We start from the raw sequence: 26,352 nt of genomic DNA, 5'->3' as shown, positions 1-26,352 counted from the left end.
CAGTAAAGAGAAAAGGAAGTTTCCACAACATTAACCTGATTGAGGCCCCATCGCTGCCCTCCCTGGCGCTTGACAGCTTGAAGCTGATCGAGGTGAGGGTTCCAGCGAGGAACACTGCACGTACGACCTCCATCGCTTTAGCGGCAAACTAGATTTTATTTCAACCTGCCGGGGGTTATCGATGCACATTGCCTAAGAAGTATGGGTACATGATGCATCCACAACATTACAATAATAAAAATATTGTTGTATATTTGGTATTTAACGCCAATCTTTCACCAATGAGCTATGTCACATAGGCGGATATAGTTTGGCAGTCGGGAGCGATGTTGCTACGTGTGATCCCAATAGAGTAGTTTGATGACGGTGTCGTCACGGTGATGGTAACCTCTTCACGCAGTGGTGACGTCACTGCAATGGTGTTGCAGCACATTCAAGGCCCTGAGTGCCTGTAATTATTGGTGTCATTAGGTCATGTGATCACATGTAGCGTGGAGACGCATTTCTAGCGTGGAGACGCATCTCTCAATGCTGCCAGTTTGGGAATACAGTCCGAATATTCTTATAAGGATAGATGTTGAATTGTTGTGAACATTTATTTTAGCTTTCATTTATATTGATAATGACTGCAAGATGTAAAACTAATTCGCAGGTTTTTGCAGTTGTGCTGCATAGCACTTTGACGTATCTTTGGGTTGTGTACCTAGTTTTGTTCGGTGCAATATCCAACGTTTCGCTCCATATTTTGGCTTCCTGAAGAAGATCCCAGCACGCGGAGCGAAAAGTCGGACATCGTGCCGAAACAACACGTGGTACAACCCGAAAATATTTCGGAGAGCTACTCAGGGGTTCAGTGTTCGGAGTTGGAGGTAAACATTGTCTCTCCACGTTTCCGCGACGCGTCGCCGCCACTCCCCGCGGTGTCTCAGGTGATCGGCCGGGGGCGCTACGCGTCCGTGTGGAAGGGCATGCTGGAGGAGCAGCCCGTGGCTGTGAAGGTGCTGGGAGCCGGCAGCCGCCACAACTTTGTGACGGAGAAAGAGATGTACCGCCAGCCTCTGATGGAGCACGAGAATATCGCGCGATTCATCGCGGCCGAGGAGCGGAGTGCGGCGGACGGGCGGCCCGAGTACATCATCATCCTCGAGTACTACCCTGACGTGGGTGACACACACAGGACATCTGTGATTTAGTGTCGGTAATCGTTATCATTCAATCATCATTGTCAACATTCACCATCATCATCTCTCAATTAGCATCGTCATCATCAGCGTGATGCCAGGCCCCACAAGTTGCACCCGAATGACATCTACAGTCTGTATCTGCAGTTATCATGGTGATCATCATCACGATCCAATAATCATCGTCATCTACACCTATATAACCCACAAGAAGTCTATCTTAGTGTAGTAAAATTATGCTTTTAAGGCTATGGAATGAGTTCTTTATTAAAAATAATGAGCAATCTTCTACATTGCTTAATTTGTGTGACGTGCCAAATTTGAAGTTACATTTCAATGCTCGTCGGAATGCTTAAGGATTGTTTTTTTGTTTTTCACAACAGCTGCCTGAGGCTACATTTTGTAGCACAGACAAGTTTGGGTTCCATTATATTTCTTTAATTTCTTTGACATTACCCTGAGCGTCTCGTGTAATTGCTTAGATACGAAACAACCAATTTGATTGTTCATTAACCTCACAATGGTCGCTCAGGTTTCCCAATAAAACCGTGCGTGCGTGTTTGTTTGTTGAATCTTACAGACAGCCGCCTAGCTCGTAAATTTTCATAATTGCAACACACCTCAAAAAACATTTGCATATTTATTGCTTCGAAGAAGTGATCTGATTTTACTACTTAATTGACTTCTAAACTAGTGGAAATGGAATAACACAACAAAATGAAATATTTAACATTTCCCCCTTGCTTTCATTTTCAAAGAGATTAAATTAGTAGAACCCACATGAATCAAGACTTTGTCAGGGTAGGGCAAAACATTTACAATTAGGTATGTTTTTGCTTTGTTTTGAAGATGGGCAAATAATCAGCTACAAGAATGATTGATTACATACACCTGTCTTTTAAAATAAATAGCACACGTTCAAAATGATCAACTAGGATTTGGAGGGATGCATTGCCCCTCTTGAGTTGACAAGTGTGCAAAGAAAACCTTTGTCTGCCATACGTTAGCAGATAAGGGTCAATTTAACCACATGACATTTAAATAATATAACATTTCTCTATCCGCCTATTGGACTTGTGAACCAATGCTTTCCAGTAGCATCCGTTTAAGCAGCGAAATTCCAAGATGTGGCCAGTAAAAACAAATGCTGCAGGGTTGCCCAATGTTATTAGGCAAGAGCTCTCGGCGAACAGCGTGGGGCCCGGTCAAGCTGAGACGACAGCCGCGTTGTGCGCATTACCCAGGATCATCACAAGAAGGTGCATGTCGCTGTTGTCGTCGCTGTGTTCCCGCGGTGTCACTGCACAGGGCTCGCTGGCGAGCTACCTGTCCCGCATCTCCAGCGACTGGCTCGCCTCGTGCAAGCTGGCGCACAGCGTCTCCCGTGGCCTCGCCTACCTGCACGCCGAGCTCGTGCGCGGGGGTACGAACTCCCCATCCTTCCCCGGGCCACTATCGCCAAAACCACGAGTGGGATCTTCCTTCCTTCCCCCCCTTTCCCTGCCTCCCCCCCCTCCTTTCCTCATTTTCTTTTCAAAAGTCAAATGATTTCCCGCTGGAATAAGCATTATGCAGTCCTCAGCTCCTGTTTTACAGTCCTGAATCAGTGTTAGAAATTGCACATTTCTCTGACGAGGATGTGGCTATCCATCGGACAGCAATGTTTGTATTCGCTATGGTTATTTTGTTATCGACTCTGGAGGGATGGACTGAATCAACCCCAAACCGGGATTAGAACTTGCACCCTTCCGATTGCGAGCTGCTCGCTCCACCCCTGAGCCAGATTTTTCTTTTCAGATTCCCCCATTTCACAATACCTTAGTGATTAAGGGACAAGTACTCTACTTGCTGTCACTTGGTGCAGTTTATTTCTGCGCACACATTGCGCTTTTTCCTTCAGTATAATTTTTTATTTATGATACTTATTAATGTGACCGTCGCATTGTGTATACACATGAAAGTTTATATATGTAGTGACGTAAATGGTGTCACGAGGGTGTTCGCGCCAGCTACTGTTACAGGAGTGCAACTGTGCGTCCAGGAGCCTCTTTTATAGCACCAGAGTAAGTACGGCATGTCAGCCAGACCTAGGGGGCATAGTCCTGGCGATGGCCTGAGAGAGAAGGCAAGGGAGGACGTGGTAGCCTGAGTGGGGCACGTGATGCTCGGTCGAGATCCTTTGGGAAAGGTCTCAAAGGGGGCGTGGCCGAAGGCGGAGCGAGGCCACGCCCAGGAGCATCAAGGGGCGGTCCCGGGCGTGTTCTTGGCTCGTCGGTGGAATCAAGCCTGGGTCCCGCGTCTGGTCGTCTCCGGGTCTTCGTCTCGAGTTAACTCGCTACTCACGTAGTTAGCCACATCACCTACTATAGAACCCGAGTTACGTTCAGTGTTACCCGCTAGGGAAGTTGTTAAATCAAAGTGTTGCCTCTCAGTCCAGAGTGTGTGCCTCCGTGTTGAACACTACAAATATATGTAAAAAACACAAAAGTGGGATACAGCAAGCGTGCTGTGACGGTTCCACCTGAAGACGGAAGCTTGTGTTGCCTCCGAAACGTCGTGATTTTTATTTGACTTTTATTAATTTTAATTTTTTACCTACGTGACTTTACCGAAAAAACGTAAGAATATGAATACTTGCAGTCACGAAAGCTTCAAATCTAGAATCAGTGGCATAGTGTGCTTGGCATGTGTACCCAGTGCAAGCAGTGAAATGGGGCCCCTCTCTAATTTCCTCCCAACTCCCCCCCTCCCCCTTTGTAGTCCAGCATCTGATCCCCTCTTGCCAGTGGTCGCTGTTGCAGTTGCACCCCCCCGCACACTCAATAGGTATGCCACTGAGTGAGATGTCCTGTCTGGGGTTGTCAAACTTTCTAAATGGAATGAACCGTCCCGTTTATACTCTGCAATTATTCTAGGATTGATATTTCCAAAGGAAATTGTTTGACTTTTCTAAGTATTGAAGGCCTAATATTCTTGTGAGTCTTTCAAAAATCACAAATCTGTACTGTCTTAGATGGTTAGCTGTGTTTCTCCTCTCTATCCTTGAGCTGGAATTCACTTATAGGAGGCCATTCGAATTAATTGAGCATCAGAATCTGATGTTATCTGTAATAGGAGCCCAGCTTTGAAACCCAAGGTCTCAGTATCGCTTGCTCAGCGCTGCAATACAGGTTAAGCATGATCTGATGAAGTTGCATTTTCACAATGTCTGAAAACCGTGCTGACTTAATGCCCGTCTGTCCCATCTATTTGCCTGGCAACCTATTCGTCTGTGTGTGTCTCTCTATATGTCTGTTTGTATGTATATGTGTATTTCACAACAGGCTTGTCAGCTTGGCTCGTGCACCCATGGCAGCCCTGCCAGGCTGACACAATACAAATTGGGCTCAGGCATGAAGCTTGGGAGCTCCCTTTACTAATGGAGCCATTCTCTTTTACCTGGGCCAACCCTGAGATCAGTCATGGCGTCTCTCGTTGAGTTCAACTTGAAGGCTTTGTTTTAAAAGACTATGGGATGTTACAAAAATAATAGTTTTTTTAACTTGGATTAGCTGAACTCAAACCTAAGGATATGGTTACAGAGGGGGGAGGGAAGGGGCCAGGTGAGGGGGGGTGCGAGGATGGAACGGATGGAGCCGAAACCACAGAGCCTTGTGGCTCATGGAGTGTGGGGGGTACGGATCCATGCCATGCTGTTGATCCTTGAATACAATTTGGCCATTTCTGGGCTGTTCCTGGGTCACCGCCAGGCCCACTTGCCAGTGGTCATAGAAGTGTAGCTTGAGTCATCAGATTCCCCTGCCAGGGCAGCCCCCTTCAGCCACGGTCTTCTCCAGTTGGGGGATGAGGGCAGAAGGGGCAGGAGCATAGGCACAGACTTGTGCATTGGAGCTGGTTAGGACTTGGCATAGTTGAGCACCAACGTTAATGGAGATTATTAGCAGATACTATCAGGATCATGGAGGAATTCACAACGTAAACCTAACAAGTGCCAAACCAAAGAATGTGCTTCAGGAAAGCTGCAATAGATGTCTTCATAGCACAGGTCTATGAGATTTATATCAACTGTTAAACATTTGATCGAAATCTGTGCTGAATCGTTATTGCAAGTATATTTTTGAGACATGATTGTGGGGATTCCTGGATTGCAGGTTACAAAGAGTCAAATGTCCCAAATATTCTAAACCTACTGTCGTCACATCGCTTCCTATTTCACACCTAAAATAATGATCGTCTCGCTGTGTCCTGCAGACGCAAGACAACAGTTTTCCTCTCGGCAGGCGCTTCATCATGTTCCTTGTTCACTTCTGTGTAGCGGCTGAGGTTGCCCTCTCCTTGTAACAATTAGACGTGAGACAGCACAATGGCATGCCGTAAATAATTCACTAAGGTCACCTGCTTTCCTGCGTCGAACCTCAAGGAGCCTTCGTGCTGTGGTCATTTATTGCATGAAGCCGGGGAATCCTGGCTCCCTTGCAACGGGGCACGGTCAAGCTTTGCCGGAAGGGCGACCTGCATCGATTGCCTTTTCCTCATTTTCCTCATGTTCAATGACCGAAAGGCTCTCGGGATGGTCAGACCTGATTAACCTTTTTCCAGGACAGGGAGTATTGATCGGAGGGTGGCTGAAGGAGTGAGAGTACGGCGTTTAATGGACTGATGACGAGTGAGGGAATGAAAGCACTTGGGTCCGGCAGTGCTGCTTCTGCTGCCCACCACCATTTGACACAATTACGCCTTACTGCCTAATGACATCATTATAGGGGTTGTGTATTAGTTTTATATGGTATGTAAAAAGAAATAACACTCGTACAGAGATTGACTCTGTTATAACCAGTTGACAGCCTATTGTGACAACACATCCTTTTTGGAAGAAAAACCTGCGCAGATTAGCATTGTTTCGTACTGTATTGGAATGAATGAAAGAAAGCTTCTAGATGAATCGAAATTATAGTACGTGACAGAGTGCATGCTTATCTCAACATGTAATCATTGTTTTCGTAATTTTGTATTTGGTACAACAACAAAATCAGAACTCTTTTATCGCTGTGGATAATTGTCCTGGGACTCGTCTCCACCATGGAATTTCCCACATGAATAAAATATTTTCCAGTGTGCAGGGTCAAGAGGTCATTAGAACTGCTCCCATTAATAATCCTCCTTTGACGAAATCCCAGCTGTTGCACAGTTGACACCCAACCTAAGAAGTGCTCTTACAGTCTCCCACCATCTCACTTTGTAGGTCTTTCCTTGCTCTCTAAATGTAAGCAAAACATCAAGTATTCTGATCAAATGTGCAAATTATCAGGAATGATGAACGAAAGTCATAAACATGTTATAACCTACAATAGATTGAAAGTGTTCGGTACTGACAATAAACTGATTTTAATATATTATTATGTCAGAATCAGAATTTTATTCATGCTGGAGAAATCTAGATGTCCAATAGGGGCGGGTCATAAAGTTACAACAACAACCAATACAAAAAAATATGGAGCAATGATTATAAAACATATATCGTAAATTAAGACTAAATGAACACACCAAATTTACTGTAATCGTTCACACTGAAAAATGTTGGCGCAAAATATAGTAGGCAACTAAAAAAACCAGTAAGCTGCATATCTGCCTGCCCTTATCACAAGTACCTTCTGACGATTGCTTCAACAACAACAAAAATACCTTCACTGCATGCTGGAATGGCTGGAGAGAAGCTGTGGGGGAGGGAATGAGGGGGGTCGAGGGGAGGCCGTGGGTGGCAATGAGGAGGTTAAAAGGGGTAATAAGTTGAGTGGAGAAATTGTGGGAGAAGGATAGTAAGGATAAAGGAGTGGGGAAGGGATCTGCAAGTGTCTTTTTATGGGTATAGTTCTGAAACTACAAAGGCCTTTTTAAGCAAATGTAGACATCAGGAGTCTCGTTTCTAGGGCCAATTGGAACCAGGCTCTGCTGGTCCAAGAACAGCGTAAGCGCTGCCCTGGAACAGCAGCAGAGTTGGTTAAGTACGGTGCGAAAAAAAGTTCTACGTATGGCACGGCGTGGGTTTTCTCCGGGTGCGACGATTTCCTCCCACATGCATAAACACTCATTCCTTGGCTGAAAATATATTCAGAAATGTTGCACCTCCATGAATTGCGGCTTTGCAAGAAAGATGCAGTTTGTATGAATTACACTATATACAAAAATTACAATACAAATTATTTGGTGATGCTCTGTTGGCAGTGGTGTGTTCAGTTTTAGTTTTATGCATAAACACTGATTGTTATTGTTAACTGATGTCAAGGTCATCTGTGCTCTTAAGTGTACGATTTGGGTCAATATTTGTTATTGGATCGTTGCCCAGTGCAAGCACTGAGGCAGCACATTTCCTCCTGGCCATGGAACAAGGGATTTGTGTAAGGAGTCTTTTAACACTTTGGAATGCTGTGTGAGCATTGACTTTGTGTGAGAATCTCGTAATAATCTGGAGGGTATTGTTGTTGCTGCTGCAGCAGCTGCTGTGAGTTGGCCCTGCTTCTCTGTCAGGTGATTAACTGCAGTAGATAAGCCCTCCCTACCAGGTAAACAAGTGTTTTGATTCAAACACATCCCACTCGGAGACTGTGCGTCCAGATAACATTGACTGTGAACAATGGGACGCGCATCTGCATTGTTTCCTGGTCACTCATGGATAGTCGTTAAAAATAGAAATTTAGTGTTTGCCAGATTTTTAATAGGGCCAATGGCCACCACATCAGAGCACTGGGGCTCAAATCTTGGACCTCACACATTATTAAACTGCGCGGTCGTGGGTTGTGAGTCTCACCCCACTCACCAGTAACAAGAAGACTATTTTAGATTTTTTCGTAATGTCGACAACTGAGTATTTAAATTTGAGCGTCACGCGACCAACACTCTGTAAAGAGCATAATGGCGCATCAATGAAATTTTAGCAATAGTTCTGATTCCTAATGGCTTTTTCAGTTAGGCGATGTAATGATCAAATCGAATTTGTTGTTAAGAACCCTCCACCACCCAACAGAGCCAAATAAATGCATTTTTATGTGTTCAAGCATTTAACGCACCGATTATTATTATCAACTCATCAATAAGTTGAAAAACAATTCTTGCGACCAAATTTAACAATTAGGTACATGAGCAATACATTTTACAATTAGAATTAGTTCGGTGATGTCCTCTTCCCGACGACATGTCACTATGTATGTATGTATGTTGAACTTCTGCTTGCTGTGAGAGAATTTTCCCCATCATAACTCGATGCCAACAACGCTATTGAAACATCATTACCCATAAAAAAAACCCCCCACAAACATTCACCTCGGCACTTATATAATTCAGTTTCGATGCATAAAAAGTGTCCAACTCTGACCGCGCCTCAAAACCGAAACGCTGTCCAAAGATGCGTGTACGGAGATAATTCTATTTTTATTTTATTTGCGTGATTGATTGATGCTTAGTTCGTTTATTTATTTATGCCCTATCCCATGAACCCGTTTCCCCCACCCCCTCTCGCCGTTGGACTTCAGACCAGCACAAGCCGGCGCTCGCGCACCGCGACCTCAACAGCCGCAATGTGCTGGTGCGCGGCGACGGCAGCTGCGTGCTTAGTGACCTGGGCTTCACCATGCGGCTCTCGGGCCAGAGGCTTGTGCGGCCCGGAGAGGAGGAGGCGGCCGCCATCAGTGAGGTGCGCTGACAATTTCTTTGTGCCGACCGTCTCCGGTGTGCTCTGCTGTTTTAGCGCGCAGCTATCGTGGGTGGCGAATATCTGAACCAGTCGTGGGTCTTCCCCAATGTCGACTCCGCCTGAAATGAGTACCAGGTCCATCGTGTAAACATCCGCACTGGGGAGACGAAATCAGCCACGTGTGCTGCTGTGAGTTCGTGTGCCGAGCTTAAGCGTCGAGTGTTGAAGGCCATGAACGTGTGACAATGGACACGTTTGTCTGTAAGCCTGTGAAAGGGCTCGTTCGCGACTTGACAATTTCACCTGTGCACATTGCGTGTGACACGGCACGCCTGGGCTAGCACGGATGGAAACTGAACTTTCCGGGAAACAAACCCACGGCAGACGTCGCGAGAGAGGAACAGAGCTTGCTCAGAGGAGACGTGTGCAGATAGACGTGCCGGGAGGGCGAGCCTCGTGGCTTCTAAGCCCACCCAGCCTGGCACAAGCGCGGTGGTGGCGTCGCCATCACTTGGCGGCGAATGACTGCTGTTGCCGTTGTTGTGGATTGCGAGCCTCCTGGGCGTGGTGGCGGTGTGCGGTTGCGCTCCTCAGGTGGGCACTATCCGCTATATGGCACCCGAGGTGCTGGAGGGTGCCGTGAACCTGTGCGACTGCGAGTCGGCGCTCAAGCAGGTGGACGTCTACTCACTGGGCCTCGTCTACTGGGAGATCTTCACGCGCTGCACCGACCTCTTCCCCGGTCAGTTCCCCCGCTCCCGGCTCTGCAACTGTTGCACCGTGGGCGTGCACAGGCATTGAAATGTTTAAATGGAGCGGTGGCGCAGTGGTTAGCGCTCTGATCTGTGAACTCGGTGACTCGAGTTCGATTCCCGGCTCCAGCGAACATCGGTCGAGAGTGACAACTGAACTTGTGCTGGGCACTTCACCTCCCCCCCCCCCCTCTTTGCCAGCCGGTACTGATCAGTGTGGTGAAATATGGTCAAACAATGGCATAGAGGGGGTCTTCAGGCAGTAGCAGTTTGACGAATGACTGAACCATTATTTTACTATTTCATTTTTATAGTGGGTCTTCAGGCAGTAGTAGATTGACAAATGACTGAACCATTATTTTACTATATTTATGCCGTTTGTTTTTTTACTGGTTAATGTTTTGTATAAAAGGTATTTGGCTCGGCATTATTCAATATTTCGACCCCTCTTCTTGGTTCTTTCGGTAAAGTCACGTAGAAGGGAAGTAATAAAATAATAAAAATAAAACATAATAAAATAATTCTCATGACGTTTCGGCCACAACGCAAGCAGCCGTCCTCAGGTGAAGAACAGGTCTGTCGAGAAGACAGTCTGAATGACAACCCCAGGCTTGGAGCGTCTTTTTAAGCTGGGTTGGAGGGGGGGAAGAGCGCCTTGACAAAATAATTTGCATATCAAGAGGAATTTAGCATATATATAAGCTGGGTTGGAGGTGGAAGAAGAGCGCCTTGACAAAATAATTTGCATATCAAGAGGAATTTAGCATATTTATGGGAAATGCATAGGAGGTGGGCTGGGAGGTTTCAAAGTCATATTATGCCCATGCATTATGCAGGATTAGCAGCATCAAAGGGAGGGGGTAGGGGGTAGCATTAACAAAGGGAGGGAATGTTAATAGTATGTAGAAGCAGGAGACCCGCAGCGGAGCAAATAATGCATTCCCTGTGGAGAACACAAGATACACAGTCAATGCCAGTGAGTGGACTGCGGTCTGAAAGTCACCATAAACGTGAACAACAATCAGTTAAGATCCGAAATGGTTTATTACGTCCTTCCAATGATTTCTGAGCCAGAATCCATCTTCTCGGTTGAAATTGTCTCTGTGTTTGTATATGTGGATCGCCTCATGAACGAATCTCTCATGGTAGCCAGATGGCTTGCAGAGAACCTCCGTCTTGGAGAAGTCAATGTCATGTGAGCCCACTGAATTGTAACAGTGATCTGCCACGGCTGAGGTGTTTGTCCTACCGCGTTTGAGGTCTGCTTTATGTTCACGGATGCAGTCCGAGACATGTCGTTTGGTTTCTCCAATGTAACTGCTACCACAGAGGCAACTTAGTTTGTAGACGCCAGGGTACTGTATGTCTGGAACCACGTATTTTACAGACGGGACCAGATCACGGATTTTATGTACTGTGTTGAATCGGACCTGGATCTTGTGTTTAATCAGGATTTTGGAGATCTTTTTTGTGACCCCAGCAATGTAGGGTAAGGTGATGGTTTTGATAGGCTCCTCAACAGGATCCTTCTTGATGGTTGGAGTGATGGCCTTGCGGATTGTGTAGTCGGAGTAACCATTAGTCTTAAGAGCTTGGCGTACATGTTTGAGTTCACTGGCAATGTGTTCCTGGTCAGAGATGCATTGGGCTCTATGGTATAGAGTCTTGATGAGGGAGTTCTTCATTATTTTATTACTTCCCTTCTACGTGACTTTACCGAAAGAACCAAGAAGATGAATCCCTGCAGTCACGAAAGCTTTAAATCGAAATATTTCGACCCCGTAAACCAGTTTTTTTTACTTCGGATATCACATGCCCAGACAAGCGCTTGGCACAGCGAAAGGGCCCAGCAGTAGTGCATTCTCTCTGCATGCTGAAGAGGGTCGTGGTTCGAATCCAGCAGGCTGCCCTGGTTATTGCTATGGGTGTATTCATTATAAAACAAATGCTTTCTGTTTTGCAGCGAGCATTAAAAATCCCCTGACATTACATGTTACAAGTAAGCCATTGTTTGCCAGAGTCATGGTCCAAATGTTTAGAATTTGCCAAATTACCTGAAAAATTAATCAATCGGGATTAACACCTAGCAACATAGCTCCCTACTTACTGACAGACTAAATCCGTCTGTGAAACACAGCACCTTCATGGTAGCTCAAGAATTGTGTAAATACCAAATGTGTACTGACTTACGGAGCTCGTGGCCATGGTTAAATCGGGGCTAAAGATGCGCGATCCCGCTTGCAGGGGAGTCGGTGCCAGACTTCCAGCTGGCCTTCCAGGAGGAGGCAGGGAGCCATCCGACGGTGGAGGAGATGCAAGTGCTGGTGTCACGGGAGAAGCGGCGGCCTCGCTTTCCCGACACGTGGAAGGAAAACAGTTTGGTGAGGAAACACACGCATGCACGCATGCAAGCAAGCACACGTATGTATACAAAGACAAAGATATCCCCCCTTATAGCCTCAATAGACTCTTGGGGCAAGTGCTGTTGTCGATAGCTGGTACCAGTAATTGGCAAGTCCGCTTAGCTCCACATCCTTTTTTGTTGCATTATTCCATCTCGATTTAAAGCTTTCGTGACTGCAGGGATTCATCTTCTTGGTTCTTTCGGTAAAGTCACGTGACTTTACCGAAAGAACCAAGAAGATCATTCCATCTCTTATCTAGCCTATACCGCGCCCGTTTAGCCCCCTCTATCTGGCCGAACAAAAGCTTTTTGGGCATGCGGTGGCTGGGCATGCGGGCTATATGACCCAGCCAACTCAGCCTTGCCTGCCAGAGGAGCTCACCGATGGGCCTGTGTCCAGATTTTTCAAGGAATTGTGAGCTCACATAATCCAAACTGGTCAAACCCAGAATGGATTGTAGATACACACAGACGCAAACACAAATATATATTTTAAATCATCAACGCTGGAGGAATAACGGGCCAAGTCCATCCCTAACTAGGATTGCAACTTTTTGATTGCTAGTCAAGTGGTCTACTTCAAACTGGCCATTCTATGGTTGATGAGGTCCCTACTATAGGAATGTGGACTTTCAGTCACTGGCTCCAAGTCGTGAATGGTAATGAGCAACCCCTGTATGCATGGTTTCTTGAATAAAAAACAAGACACTGGCTTTTAGAATAATTGTATTCTATTTGATAACAAACGTGGATAAAAATCAAACAAACGATCATCGCACACATTCTCAGGGTGAAATGGTGAAATGTCGTTCCTAGACACACACAGTGCCGGCTTCAGGACGGTGCTGTTTGTTTAGCTCTGTTTCCAAAGAGCGCGAGCAGTGCAGCATTTAGCAAATATTGAAAACACATGCCCCAATCACGAGAGGGGAGAGGCAGGCCAGGGTGTACATTTCATTTCTACAACCTTTGCTTGACTTGGCAGCTTTTGCTCAAATGTGGGAAGGAAAAAAAGGAAAAGAATGCCGCTTAAGTTTGTGAACTTGCACTTGTGTACAGCGAGCACCGCTTTAAGTTTGTGAATACTTGTACGGATGTGAGACGCCCAACGCTCGGAGGACTGGAGCGCCAGTGGATTGATTGACAAGTCCCAATGGGTTGGCTTGCAATGTAGTGGAACCAAAAAAAAATCCGATTTTTAAACGGAGGCGATCTGTTATACCTCTGGTTGGCCAAGTACTGTTCCTTTGGTAATTATACCATTTTCCGTATAGGGTTTGCATTGATGCTTTGGTAAGCCAGGTCGAGGAGTGGCGCATTGCCAGAATAAATAATACCGGGCAACGTGTACGGTGCTTTTTGTTGCAGGCCATGGTCGGACGCATGCAGTGCTCACATTACCCCTATGACAAGCACCATGAGCTATTTCGAAATCCCCCTGCCATTTGTCGATGTTTATGCCGTGTTGTTTACCCAGTATTGTGGCGCTATATCAGTCAACTTAAAATCTCTTCCATTTATCAACTCTGCCCATGATCCCCCCCCACTCCAGGGTAAATAAAACGAGTACATACTCTTTGGTTCTTTCGGTAAAGTCACGTAGGTAGAAAAATAATAGATCACGACTTTTCGATCGCAACACAAGCAATCGTCATCAGGTGGGACAACCACAGCAAAAAAAAATTGATGACGATTGCTTGTGTTGCGATCTATTAATTGTTCTGCCTACGTGACTTTACCGAAAGAACCAAAGAGTATGGATTCCTGCAGTCACGAAAGTTTCAAATCAAGATTGAAAACGAGTACACTTGTGTGGAAAGTTGACAATGTTCTTCGAAGAGCCTGGCTCCCACCATAGTAGTGTGACTTTGGCACTACTGGCTCAGAGCTGGCAACAGAGATGAGCACCGCCACCCCGCGAGGTGTTGTGTCGTACCGGCCAAGCGAGCCTTGTGCATCGCGCTGCGTCGCTTCCATGTGCACGCGGCAGGCTGTGCGCTCACTCAAGGAGACGATGGAGGACTGCTGGGACCAGGACGCGGACGCGAGGCTCACGGCCGACTGTGCCGAGGAGCGAATTGCGGAGCTCGCGATGGCCTGGGAACGCTCCCGCCCACTCAGCCCCACTGGCAACAGCAACGTGCATGCCGCACCATGCCTGCCGGCACACCAAGCCGGCCACAGTGAGAGGCGAGTGCTGCTTCTGCTGCCGCGCCACCGACGTTTGTGTTAAAGCAGCACTCGTGCCCGATAGGAGGAAATGAAGAATGATCTGCTGGGAAGAAAAGAGATTACCATGAGCCGGAACTGGTAGTTACGAACGTAAATGTCATTGTGTGTTTTCGTGCCTGTGCTGTATGAGCATTTCAGGGGTTTTTTGTGTTATATCGCCTGTTGTTACGCATGATATCCGATGTTTCACTTTCCATGCGGGGAACTGGATTCGGTTCTTGAAAAGCTCTTGGCACGTGAAGCAAAACGTCTCCTTTATCATTAAAAGTGCATCAGCGAACAGCGTGGGTGGATATGTACACGATATGAGCATTTTGTATCTTTGGGTCATGCCGTTACGAACAATTGTTATTGAATAGCGCTCATTCTCCGTTATCCAGGAACACCATTCAGAACCGGAGATTCCCCAGGACAGGATTGTCCGACGGAGATGGTGCATCTCGCTCGACCGACGCGCGCGCCGACAGCTCCATCTCCACAAGTACATCCGTGTCGGGGGCAGCTACCGAGAAAAACCTCCAGAACATGGGTCGAGGGTGGCACGGGGCTCCCCCAGGGTCTCCCGAGACGAGCCTCACCACCCTGTCCAGTGCCACCCCCACCGGTGATGACACCGCCACTGGCGTCCCGGTCCGGAACGTCGCTGGCATGCTGCTGCTCGACGACACCACCGCGGCCGAAGCATCGCGTGTCGCGGCGGCGTCCGGCCCCAGCCCTGCCCGTCTCCAGATGATGGCCGCTGACCTGCAAGCAGTTAAGCTCGACCCCACCGAGGTTGACAAGAACCTGAAGGACAGCTCGGACGAGAACCTCACGGAGACGGCCTCGTCCAAGTGCTTCGACGGCGCTGCACTCAAACTAGGCCCGCTTGTGCAGCTGGCCGCCTCCGCCATTGGCGACAAGCAGAGGCGCACGGCACCACCAGACGCACGGCTGTTGCGCTCGCAGGTCCTGCAGACGCCACCACGGGCGCCCTTGCCCAAGCAGCCCAACGTGGCCGCCAGGGTGCGGCCTAGCACCCTGCCACTCCAGTTGACGACGACGGCCAACGGCAGAGGCCTCCGCGCGAAAGCCGGCAACAGCAGGGATGAGAAGTCGAACATCCGGCATGAAGCGGCGGCGGCGACCGTGGCGGTGAATACTGCTCGCCCCGTGGCTGAGACAGCCGTGGAGGACGATCGCAGGCCGGGCGAGTCAGCCACAAGGGAGGCTGCCATCGGGCTGTCTACCGCTCGAGACTCCACCTCGCAGTCACCTAGCGTCCAGGACGAACACGCGCCACTTCTGAGTGGTGAGAGGCACCATTCGAAGGGGAGGTCTGGTAACAGTAACAACAGCAACAACAACAGCGGTGGTGGCGACGCTGATGGGGTTGGTGGCGGCACCGGTGGGGTTGGTGGCAGTGGCGCTGGTGGGGTTGGCGGCGGTGCCGGCGGCGGCGGCGGCGATGGCAGCGGTACAGTGGCAGAGGAAAGCACCAGGGGGCTTGTTGCTGCTTGTCGGAGCCGGAGTTTGGCCGAGCGACGGCTGCGGAGGCCAAACTCGCTGGACCTGGGCAAGGCACTGTTTGGAGGCGTCTCGCGGGAAGCAGGTAACCATTTAGTTTATTCAATAGCTTGACTGTGGCGTCATCGCATTCAATCAACCTTTTTATTTGTCCCATAACCGCCGCCGTAAGGAGCAGCCCTCCACAGTGCAGATGGCTGTTTGTTGGGCGGCTCCCGCGGTAGCTTGTAGTAGGGGTGGTGGCACAAACTACCACAAAGTAGCTCCACACCAGTCTACCGTGCCTGAGGAAGGGCAATGTGGCGAGTTGGGCCTGTTGTATCGGTGGACCTGTTTTTATAGAGGTGGTCTGATCCATACAATAACCACTTTAAAAAAGAATCCCTGCCCTTTCCCATAAACAGGAAGTACATAAATGATGGAGTATATTTAGCAGAATCACAACGATGTCTATAAATAAAGGGGGTTTGTAGGAAATAACGTGTAAATGAAATTACATAATCCATCACGAGTCCTATGGCACCATTTTACTCAAGTTGCATTTACAATGTAATCACAATACAATTTGAAATCATATCGTGTGTAAATACGAGCGCATCTCCAGATGATATACAGAAATAGTGGGTTTAATTACTTTGTAAAGAGAGGCCGTCAGTCGAGAGCACTGATATTGCTGGTAAAAGGAGGTCCATGTTTTGGAGCTTAACTGGGAGTTGCCTCTTAAACATGCACTCTTTATGTTAATTAAATTGCCAAGGAAAAACTTTTTTTTATTGGAATCGCAGAAAATTTGTGCTCAGCCAAATTCTGCTGGAAAACATTGGTCCACAATGCTGACGAGCTAAAATGAGGGGTGTGATGATCCATTGTGATGTAAATTCTTAAAGCTCATGGTACACACATTGAATTGTGACAATCATTGTTTTCGATTCATACTTGACCTTGGTTGTTAGTCCACATGACCTCTTTAGCAGCGAGACAATGTCAGAAAAAAAAACAGTTTTTGAATCTAATCATAACCGTGAATCACGGGAGGGTTCATTCTTACGCCCGAACATAAAATATTATTTTCAATCGCGACGAGAGACACCCTGGTACATTCATTACGTTCTAACCCCCCATCCTCCATGACAGCACTTAACAATTTTCATATAACTTTGCCGACGCGCTGCTTGTGCCGCTGCCCTCCACCCCTCAGGTCAGCTGCCGATTCAAGCCGAGCGCATCAAGAGGAGGGTGAAGACGCCGTACTCACTCCGCAAGGGCCGCCCAGCCACCTGGGCTGCACTGTCCAGCAACGCGGCATCTTGCGTCGACGCCTCTTCGCTCTCTGGCAGCTTCTCGCTGGCGCTGTCAGGCAGCAGCGAGGACGCTGTGTGACCTAGTGCTGCGCAACACCAGGCCGGGTAACGGAGATGCGGGAACTGTTTTTTTTTTTTTTTAGGCGCCGTCGGTACCGCCGTCGCCGTGTCAGAGGACTTAGCCAGGTGAGTGGCCTCCGACAGAACAAGATCAAGGCCGAGTTCAACGAGAGCGATAGATCGGGGACTGTGGGTAACAGTTTTGTGACACACAGGGCTTAGTTTCTCAGTGAATATTTTCTGGGTAACTGCTGGACCAGAGTGTCGATGTGTGACAAGTTTCCACGGCCATACCAAGAGGTGTACTAGATGCGGTGTGCCGGTTGTGTAAATATTGTCTGGGATGCTGACCAGGACAGACCCAGGTGAAATGAAGGCCTAATTAAGTGTTCCTTTGGTCGCTGCAGTCATGAAGGTGACACAACTAGGGAGAGCACAAAGTACACATGTACAACGTACATTCGACATGTATGTATTTGCAAAGAGACATTGGGCAACGTTTTCTTAAGCGTACAGCACGTGAACGTACTTTACAGCAACCTCGCAAAAATGCAGTTTCTGTTGAGACATTATTGGGTTTTTTTATTCTGAAATCATCGGTATCACTTCTGTAAGTTCTTGTGGTATTTCTGAGAAATATCAAAATATATAAAGTTTGGGGTACATTATCGTTAGTATTGCTTAAACATCGTTATCTCGCTCTGTTAAGTCTGATGATTGGTATATTCCGATATTTAGATAAGATCTACGATTTTTAAGATCTGTTCCACATGTACAGCTTGTTCATTTATAGGACTAAATATTATTGTACAATGTTGCATACTGGCTTGGTAATGTTATAAGTCTAAGTAAAACAGCAAGTAATTAGTAATTTATAATGTCATTTCATTGCCTAGATAAGACTCGTCTTTGCTTCATATTAGAACCCCACATGCAGCATACCACGCATTCATTCATCCCTGCAGCACTTTAGTTTGCTCTGATAATTTTATTTGGTCTTTTTGTCATCGTTATTGCTGGTTTTACTGTAATTTGCAGTAAATTGCACTTTTATGCATACGTATTTTTTTATTGTGTTGAAATTTGTTCCAGAAAAACGATTGCCTATGTTACGTTGTAAATAGCCAAGAAGCGTAAGCGATCAGCACTTATTTGCGGTTCCTCATTCTGTTGGAAGATTAGCTTACATGTTTTGTGAAGTTAGCCTCGTTGCCAGAATGGCAAAAATGCTTCGGGGTAAGATGCAGTGTGCTCTTTATTGAACTGCCATTCATAATGAGATTCATGTAAACATTTATAAAAACAATGTCATTTACGAAACAATAATTAAATTTGCCGACTTATCTTAAACTTACGTTTTGTTTGTTATAAAATTATACAAAAATGCCACAGCCGTTTATGAAATGCAATAACAACAAAACTGTAAGTACAGTAGTTTGATGGTGTCTGCTGTTATACAAAATAAAAGTGAACATGCTTTGATGTACATTTACAGTTGAATTATGATCAGACTCATCCACAAACACCACTCACCCCTGTAGACTAAAGGGGCACTTGCTAATTGAAAGCACCTATTCAGGCTGGCACGGTACACACAGGGCACTTGGGGCCAGCAGAATTCACGTCGTGCTGAGACTGGACTTACGGGAGACCTACGCTAGGATGACAAACCAATTTTTACCAATATTGTGCATCATGACCAAGAATGATAAATTCATCAAATAGCAAAGTGCATTCAGGCTGGAAACAAATGAGGTAGAATTGTTTTTATTTCAGCAGGATGGGCCTCCAATGAGCTGTTAGGATATATTTGATGGGTGTCCTGCAGCGGTACTGATGTTATACAGCACAGATGCATGTATGTTGAACTTCTTTCATGCTGTACGTAGCCCACACTGCATATACAATGCACACAATTCTTGTTTTAGAACCACCAAGATACAAAATTGTTCCGGTAACTTTTTAGGAAGCAGTAGGACAAAAAGGACAACTATGAATGGGTTTCATCTTTGTGCCCTCTGCTTGGTAACTGATTTTAACAGAAGTGTCGTTTGGTTTTCACTATTTCTGCTGTGGGCGGCTGCGCTCCGGGCTGCAGAGCGGTAGTTAATTCTAGATTTGAAGTTTTTGTGACTGCAAGGATTCATACTCTTTGGTTTTTTCGGTAAAGTCACGGTAAAGTCACGTAGGTAAAAAATAAATAAATGAAAAAACAACTAAATTAAATCACGACGTTCACTGTGATAGTGAATTGGGCCGTAACGGTTCCACCTGAATATGGAAGCTTGTGTTGCCTCTGAAACGTCGTGATTTAATTTAGTTGTTTTTTCATTTATTAATTTTTTACCTACGTGACTTTACCGAAAATAACAGAGTAAGAGCGGTAGTTCTTTTTGCTGTTGTCATTCCGGGGAGAAAGGGACACAAAAGGCCATCACTATGGCAGCATCTCGGCGGCGTGGGCGAACTCTGGGGCCTCTTGAAGATGAGCCGCACGAACCACGAGGGGGCCATAGATGTGAGCCCTTGCGCAGCTGTGACGCCGTCAATACAGAGGGAACGAGGGCTCTTGTGTCGCCACTCAAGGCGGTGATTCAACCCAAGCCGCTTGCATCCACCGGGTGGGGCAGAAGGAGGGAGAGAAGACACGAGGTGGGATGAACCAAACGGCTGATAAATTCACATCAGCAGATATTACAGCCGGCGCTGCGTCCTCCATAACGGTCGTGGAATTGTTCAGAGGAAGATTAAATGAAGGATCAAATATGGATGTGCTGTAGACACTAGACACCGACGGTCCTTTGCAGGCATTTAGCGTAGAGAAAAACTTGAGTTCATCGCTGACCACAGAGTGTGATTGACAGTTAAAGCTTGCATAGGTGCTTGAGCATTGGAGACGTGAAGACCAAGCTTAAGCGGGGTTTGTGCGCGAGTGCCAATGGCCATGTCGAAAGACTTGCGAGGGACTCACTCGCTCTCCTCTTACTGGAACAAGCGGCGACCCGCTGTGGGCCTCTCCGTGGCAGTGCAGACCACCCAGGTAACTTCTCACTGAATATTTTCCGGGTCGCTGGCAGCCTGAAGTAAGCGTGCGATTAGTAGCCACAGCCGTAGCGAGCGCGTATATTGGATGTGGTGTGCTGTGTGTGGAAACAATGTACTTTATGGGTCACTGACCCAGACACCTGCCTGAAATTAAGCCCTGGCAAGTCGGGTTGCAGATTGTACGAGTATATTATTTTACACGATTGAACTTTAAATGTAACATTTATGCATAAAGTCGATGTGTGCTGAAGAGTCAAACTGATGCTTCATACACCAGTCTGGTATGTTCATAGTGTGAATAACTTTATATCTGGTGTCCATGAAAATGCACATTGGCACTTGTTGTTTGATCTCGATTTGGCAGAGAGCTGCGTGCTACTTGTATTGTGTTCAGTAGAGTCGTGCCGCACATAGCATTATTTGGCATGTGGATAAAGCACAAATCTTTTGTCTGCTTTTTCCTGGAATATTGCAGAAGTAGTGCTGGTGGATGTTAGCACTGTCACATTTTAGCCATAGATAAAAGCCAACTTGGTCAATAAATGGTGTGTTCATTTTATTAAATAGTGCATGAGCTTTGGATGCACATGTTAAAAGCATGAAAGTATATGTAGGATATGCTCTATATGGTACAGTGAAAGATGGTGCCTCAAATAAACATTAGATTAGAGCAGGGACGTGCGGTAAGGGGAGGCAGAGCCTCACCTATCATACTCCAATAAAAATAGCTGTTACTAACATAAAGAATAATCAAATAAATATTAAGATATTTCCACTGATCTGTGTTATAAATGTCATTTCTGTACGATTCCAATCATTTTTAAATCCTTTATATTAAGTTCGCATGCTTGCTTGCTTGCTTGCGTGCTTGCTTGCTTGCGTGCTTGCGTGCTTGCTTGCTTGCTTACGACCGTGCAAATCTTTCGGTCATGTTTTAACCCACTTCCCGTGATCCAATCGAGCTGACATTTTCCACACAGACTCGTTGTGCCAGACAATTAATGTTCGTGAAAAAAAATTCCCAAAATTTTACACTTTTTAGGCAAAAAAAAATATTTTACATATATTCAAATAGAATTCATTCATCGCTTTGGCTGAACGTCACAGTATAAGAGCCCAGAGCGTAACCCCTCCACAGGCCGTGGCGGAGTAGCGCAGTTGGTAGCGCCCTCGCTTCCCATGCCAAAGGTCGCGGGATCGATCCCCGCGGGATCGATCCCCGCGTCCTCCACAGGCGAATACATTTTTAAATCCTTTATATTAAGTTCGCTGCCACGCATATAAAGGATTTATAGTGAAAAACTTTGTTTTTACGGGTTATACTTATTATAGTCAAAATTCGCAAATTTGCGGAGCTCCGCTGCCAATACAGGAAGAGACGAGAGGTGAGGCAGCGACGAGCTCAGCCTCCCCTCTGATTGCGCAACCCCTCAGTAACTGGATGGAGCGCGGGCAATAAGTATGTCACCAATGTAATGTTTGTAGATCCCTACATTTCATGGCCTCGCCTTCCATACTCCAGGTAACTTATTTCACGTATGTGTATAAAGATATTTAGGCTCGCTGGTCTCGTCATGAAACTGCAATGAAAAAGCACCAGGGGAGGCAGCTATCACATCTGCCTCACTGATGGGGACGTGTTTAACACGCCCCCCTCAGTGAGGACACGCCCCTTTCAGTATGTGAATCTGGCTCTGACACGAGCCAGTGCCTCCCCAGCTATTGACCTCACCGCACGTCACTGGATTAGAGTGGATGTTTTTAATGAATGCATTCTTACGATTCTAGATTTAAAAGTGCATAGTTCAAGTGGCTTCCTAATATCGGAAGAGCGTTCCTGACGGCCGCAAAAGCGCATCTGAAAGCGTGCGATACAGTGACCGTCTTTATTAGATGACTAGTCATGGGGGCTGTTTTGGCCATACTTCACCATGCTGGTGAGTGCGGGGTTGGTGAAGGGGAGGGCCCCCATTATCGGTTCAGATATTTGCCATTGATGTAAGCCGTGGCTGGGAATCAAACTCGGGTTTGCCTGGTTTTTAGTGAGCGCGCGGATCCCTGCGCCACTGCTCTCCCACACATCATTTCAGTGCAAAACATTCTCCCCGCTCGTCTCCGTCAATAGCCATGAACGAGTGGACATTCCACATTCCTATGCCAAGAGCCTGTCTTCTTATGATGACAGGTTGATCAGCAATTTTTACTGTTTAGTTCCCACAAACGGTACACTTATGGACCCTGAAGGGATAAAGCTGGTGGGTCATCCCCTGATTGGAATTTAAACTCGCAAACTTGTAATTGTGAGTTGAGCGGTATGCAGAAACACTGAACTGCATGAGGGCAATCAAATTACTATTTTACTATGTATCGGCTAAAAAAACCTAATAAATACCTCCCTTACATTAACCAAATTACAGTGCTGAAATTAAAACTTGTGGGGCCAAGTTCACATGTTGACCAACCGACCGAAGCGCATAACCTTAGTGGATTTGCCCAAATTCGCGAGAAACATCGGCACGTTTCTGATAACATTGCACAGAGCAACATTCGCCAGCAGTTTGCGTGAATGGGGCCCATAATGTAAATGCGATGATGCCCTGGCGTCTTCTTTCGCATGACGGGGAGTTTAGAATAAAGGTTTACAATGTGCATGTCGCGATTACCGAGTGGACGCCTTATGAAAAAAATCCGACAATATGTGTGTGGAACTTATTTTCTAATCGGAGGTGCGGGACATTGAAGGTTGTTGGTTGAGCTCTCGCTGAGCGCTGCTGCCCCCTGCCCAGGTGGCGTGTGGGGGACCCAGGCTGCATCGAGGGGCAGCGTCTGCCCCACACACGAGGGACACGTGGAGCCCAGGAGGCCTTCTGCTGCTTGAGAGAAATGAGCAGGTTGATCTCGCCCATGGCCATTGCTGGGCACGGCTCCTCATGTCGTTATTCACGAACTTGCTAACCGCGCGCGATGTTGGCTGTCCGCGAATCGCGTCTGGAACTCTACATGGCTACATCGAGAGAGATAGAAAGACAGTGATGAGTTGTATTATTTACATATTTACTCAAGGTAAATAAGGAGGGAACACTGTACACGCAAACCAAGCAAATGCATTAGGAGCCAAGTAGCTAATTGGATACCCGGATTTAAGAAAAGAATAGGGGTGTATGAATTTCAGCTCAAATTAAAACCTCAACAAAATTACTCAATGTGGATTACAAATACATGGAACAGTAATCGCCCCCTACTGGCAGACACATTTTAACTTGCAGGCCAGCAGTCGCCTTGTACCGCAGAGGCAGAGCTGTCATTGCGGGTGCTCTTCAAATGGTTCAGATGAAGTGTTGAGATGCCGATGCATTAAAGCGCCCCATGAATGCAAAATATTGTAGTTAACATAAACAATCAAATGAATCCCTCTCATCTCTACATTGGTCATCTCTAGCTTGTCTGCATTTTTCTTTTTGTTTAATCTCGCAACATTTCTCATTTTGTCTATACTTCTCTTATCTCACTACATCTCTTGTCTATTTATATTGTCATTTATTCGGATTGTATCAATTGAAATGGAGGGGAGTTATAAATTATTATTTTTGCTTGGGGTCCCCCACTGGGCCAGCACCACCACTCATCCACCTACCCCAGGTCATTCCCCCTTATCGGTGCAATAGCAGCAGAGAAATCATTTCCGCGAGGTCGTGAATTTGAATGTGCAGGAGGAGCTAAGATCAAACACATTTTTCAGCATCTTGGGGCTGCTGCCGTTTTGATCTTGGGAATTGCAGCAGCACAGAGAGACCACAAACAGCTGTCATCATTCCCACATTTGATCCTTAATTGAAAATTTCTTTGCAAGTATAAGTAGTATATTCTTGGGTCTTTCGGTAAAGTCACGTAGATAGGTTCAAAGAAAATAATCAAAAATACTACGACGTTTCGATCGCAACGAAACCTATGACTGCAGGTATATGAATTTGAATGCCTGCAGTCACGAAAGCTTTAAGTCAAGTTTTAGTAGTGTTTGCCTCGTGTGTGATATGGCTGAATGAGATTGTTACGAGCACATAGCCGACTATGCAAAGCAGCTGCATTCCTCTGCCTACGACTGACTGCCTCTGTCTGTTCCAGGGGTCGGCAACCAAAATAAAAAGAAGAGCCTTTTTTAAATTAGGTACAAAAACGCAATATTTCACGAGCCACAATGCAGTCCTTAAAGAGCCGCATGCGGTTCTGGAGCCGCAGGTCCGTGACCCCTGGTCTTTACCATAACTATGCCGACTGTTTAGGTACAGATTATTGATATGAAGTCTCATTTAGATGCTACATACTGTTCATCCGAATTGGTAAAGTAATTCCAAGCATCTCCCTGCGGAAATGATAATGGGGCGACAACCCTTTCCGTTGGTGGCCCCAAGCCAGTGGTGGAGATTCCACATTACTATGGGTGGGGCCTGGCTATCTCTTGGGTAATTATCTATGTTGAATTGATGTAAGCTAAATGACGCATGGGCTACAAATGCCTCTGACCGCGGTTGAAACCTAAACTTAGCAATTTGCCACAGCCACATGTGGCTGGATTACTCTGGCAATTACTGTACACAATATGTTGCTTATTGTATGACTCCCATATTTATAAAGTAATAGATGACGATTATCGTTTTAGTGCCTATGAACAAATCAGACGAAATGTCCTGGTCTCATCATGAGATCTCGGAAACTAAGCAGAGAGAAAGTGCCTGGTTATTGCTCAGATGGGTGACCACCACACGCCATATTGTTTTAGGGGGCTGTGCCACGTGGTCAACAGCAGATCCAATCGCAGAAAAATCCAACGCTCCCAGTATTCTTTGCCAAGCCACTCTGACCAGCGTGATTATTATCAGTGTTACCTAGAGGAGGTTTCGATATTGTTTGTGATGAGCACATGCCCAAAACATCAAGCAACCAGCAACAAACAGCACTGTTGAAGAAACGACGATGGTAGTAGTCGATGGGTTTGTTGCACAACAGTGTGTGAGCCATGTGAGTTTCTGCAGCACCTGACATCCATGCAGTGCCGGTGGGCACCACCGCGGGCCACGGGGCCGGCACTAATGGCCACGCAAGGAGAGCGGAGAGGTCACGGCTCGCACTCACAGATGCAGGTGAGAGTGGCACGAATGCCTCACTTCACAAGCTCATTCCACACATTAGTGGGGCTGGCCAAATATGTATCTGCAACTTATTTCGCACTGTACCGTACTAATCGGAGGTGCAGGGGAAGGACAACAAACTAAACACGAAAAGCAGTTTGAAATAAATTAATTAAAATCTGGATTTAAAAGTGCATAGCTCCGGTGGCTTTCTAATATCGGAAGGAAGAGCGTTCCAGACGGCCACAGAAGCGCATCTAAAAGAGCGCGATGCAGTGACCATCTTTGTTCGATGGCCAGCCAAAATCCGCTGCTGCGAGGATGACCGGAAGATCGCGTGATGGTTTATGCTCCTTGACGAGATCAGTAATGCATTGTGGTTCATTTGTGGCAAGCAGTTTGTGTATAATGAGTGCGACCTTATGGATGCGTACGGCAACCGGAAACCAATGCAGCTCGGCGAGCACTACAGGAGGACCAAGAGAGCCGAGGCAAATATTGGCACCTATTCTGGCTGCTTTGTGCCACTTGTCTTTGGTTTCTCGTGCCACTGGATCATTTTCTCTTTTTGTATCTGAGAGTGATTTTTTTTTAATTGTGGACGTTATAAGCTTCTAAAGTGTTTTATATTATTGTTACTAGTTGTGGAGCATAAGTAAACCAACTTATTCACGAAGCAGCTTTCACATTTGTTTCTAATTCATTCTGCTTTTTGTGCTTTTTTTCAACTTTGTCTTGATTGTGATGTCAGCATCATGTCATGAGGTGAAGTATCCATTCGAAACTGCCACAGAGCAAAATAGATAAGAAAACAATTACTCCTTGATATATATCCGTCTCAACACATGGAAATATTCGTATTTCTTATACAACTCATTGGTCGCACGGCCTTCTAGAAGTGCATTATACTGGTAGGAACCACCTGGTTCCACCAGCCCACAGGGGATTATTGTGTCCGTCCGTCCGTCGTGCATCCAAAAATGGGAGGGGTGGGGCTGGATGGAGAGGGGAGGATGGGGAGGGGCTGGGTGGGGAGGGTGGGGAGGGGCTGGGTGGAG

The 26,352-nt window shown here is 46.5% G+C and overlaps 1 protein-coding gene across 1 annotated transcript in view; it reads left to right on the top strand.

Annotated features, from left to right (window-relative positions):
* LOC144931535 (bone morphogenetic protein receptor type-2-like) overlaps window positions 1-18,605 on the top strand; it is a 51,272-nt gene extending 32,667 nt beyond the window's left edge. The window contains exons 5-13 of the mRNA XM_078855491.1: window positions 4-92; window positions 930-1,160; window positions 2,490-2,604; window positions 8,708-8,868; window positions 9,463-9,610; window positions 11,865-12,001; window positions 14,015-14,214; window positions 14,637-15,847; window positions 16,961-18,605. Of these exons, the coding sequence (XP_078711617.1) occupies window positions 4-92; window positions 930-1,160; window positions 2,490-2,604; window positions 8,708-8,868; window positions 9,463-9,610; window positions 11,865-12,001; window positions 14,015-14,214; window positions 14,637-15,847; window positions 16,961-17,142 (2,474 nt within the window). The 3' untranslated portion in view covers window positions 17,143-18,605. The remainder of the gene's footprint in view (window positions 1-3; window positions 93-929; window positions 1,161-2,489; window positions 2,605-8,707; window positions 8,869-9,462; window positions 9,611-11,864; window positions 12,002-14,014; window positions 14,215-14,636; window positions 15,848-16,960) is intronic.
* The last annotated feature ends 7,747 nt before the right edge of the window (window positions 18,606-26,352 follow it).

The sequence above is a fragment of the Lampetra fluviatilis genome, chromosome 1, assembly GCF_964198595.1.
Source record: "Lampetra fluviatilis chromosome 1, kcLamFluv1.1, whole genome shotgun sequence".
NCBI lineage: Eukaryota > Metazoa > Chordata > Hyperoartia > Petromyzontiformes > Petromyzontidae > Lampetra > Lampetra fluviatilis.
The sequence above is the reverse complement of the archived record's forward strand: the minus strand, read 5'-3'. Positions and strand labels throughout refer to the sequence as shown.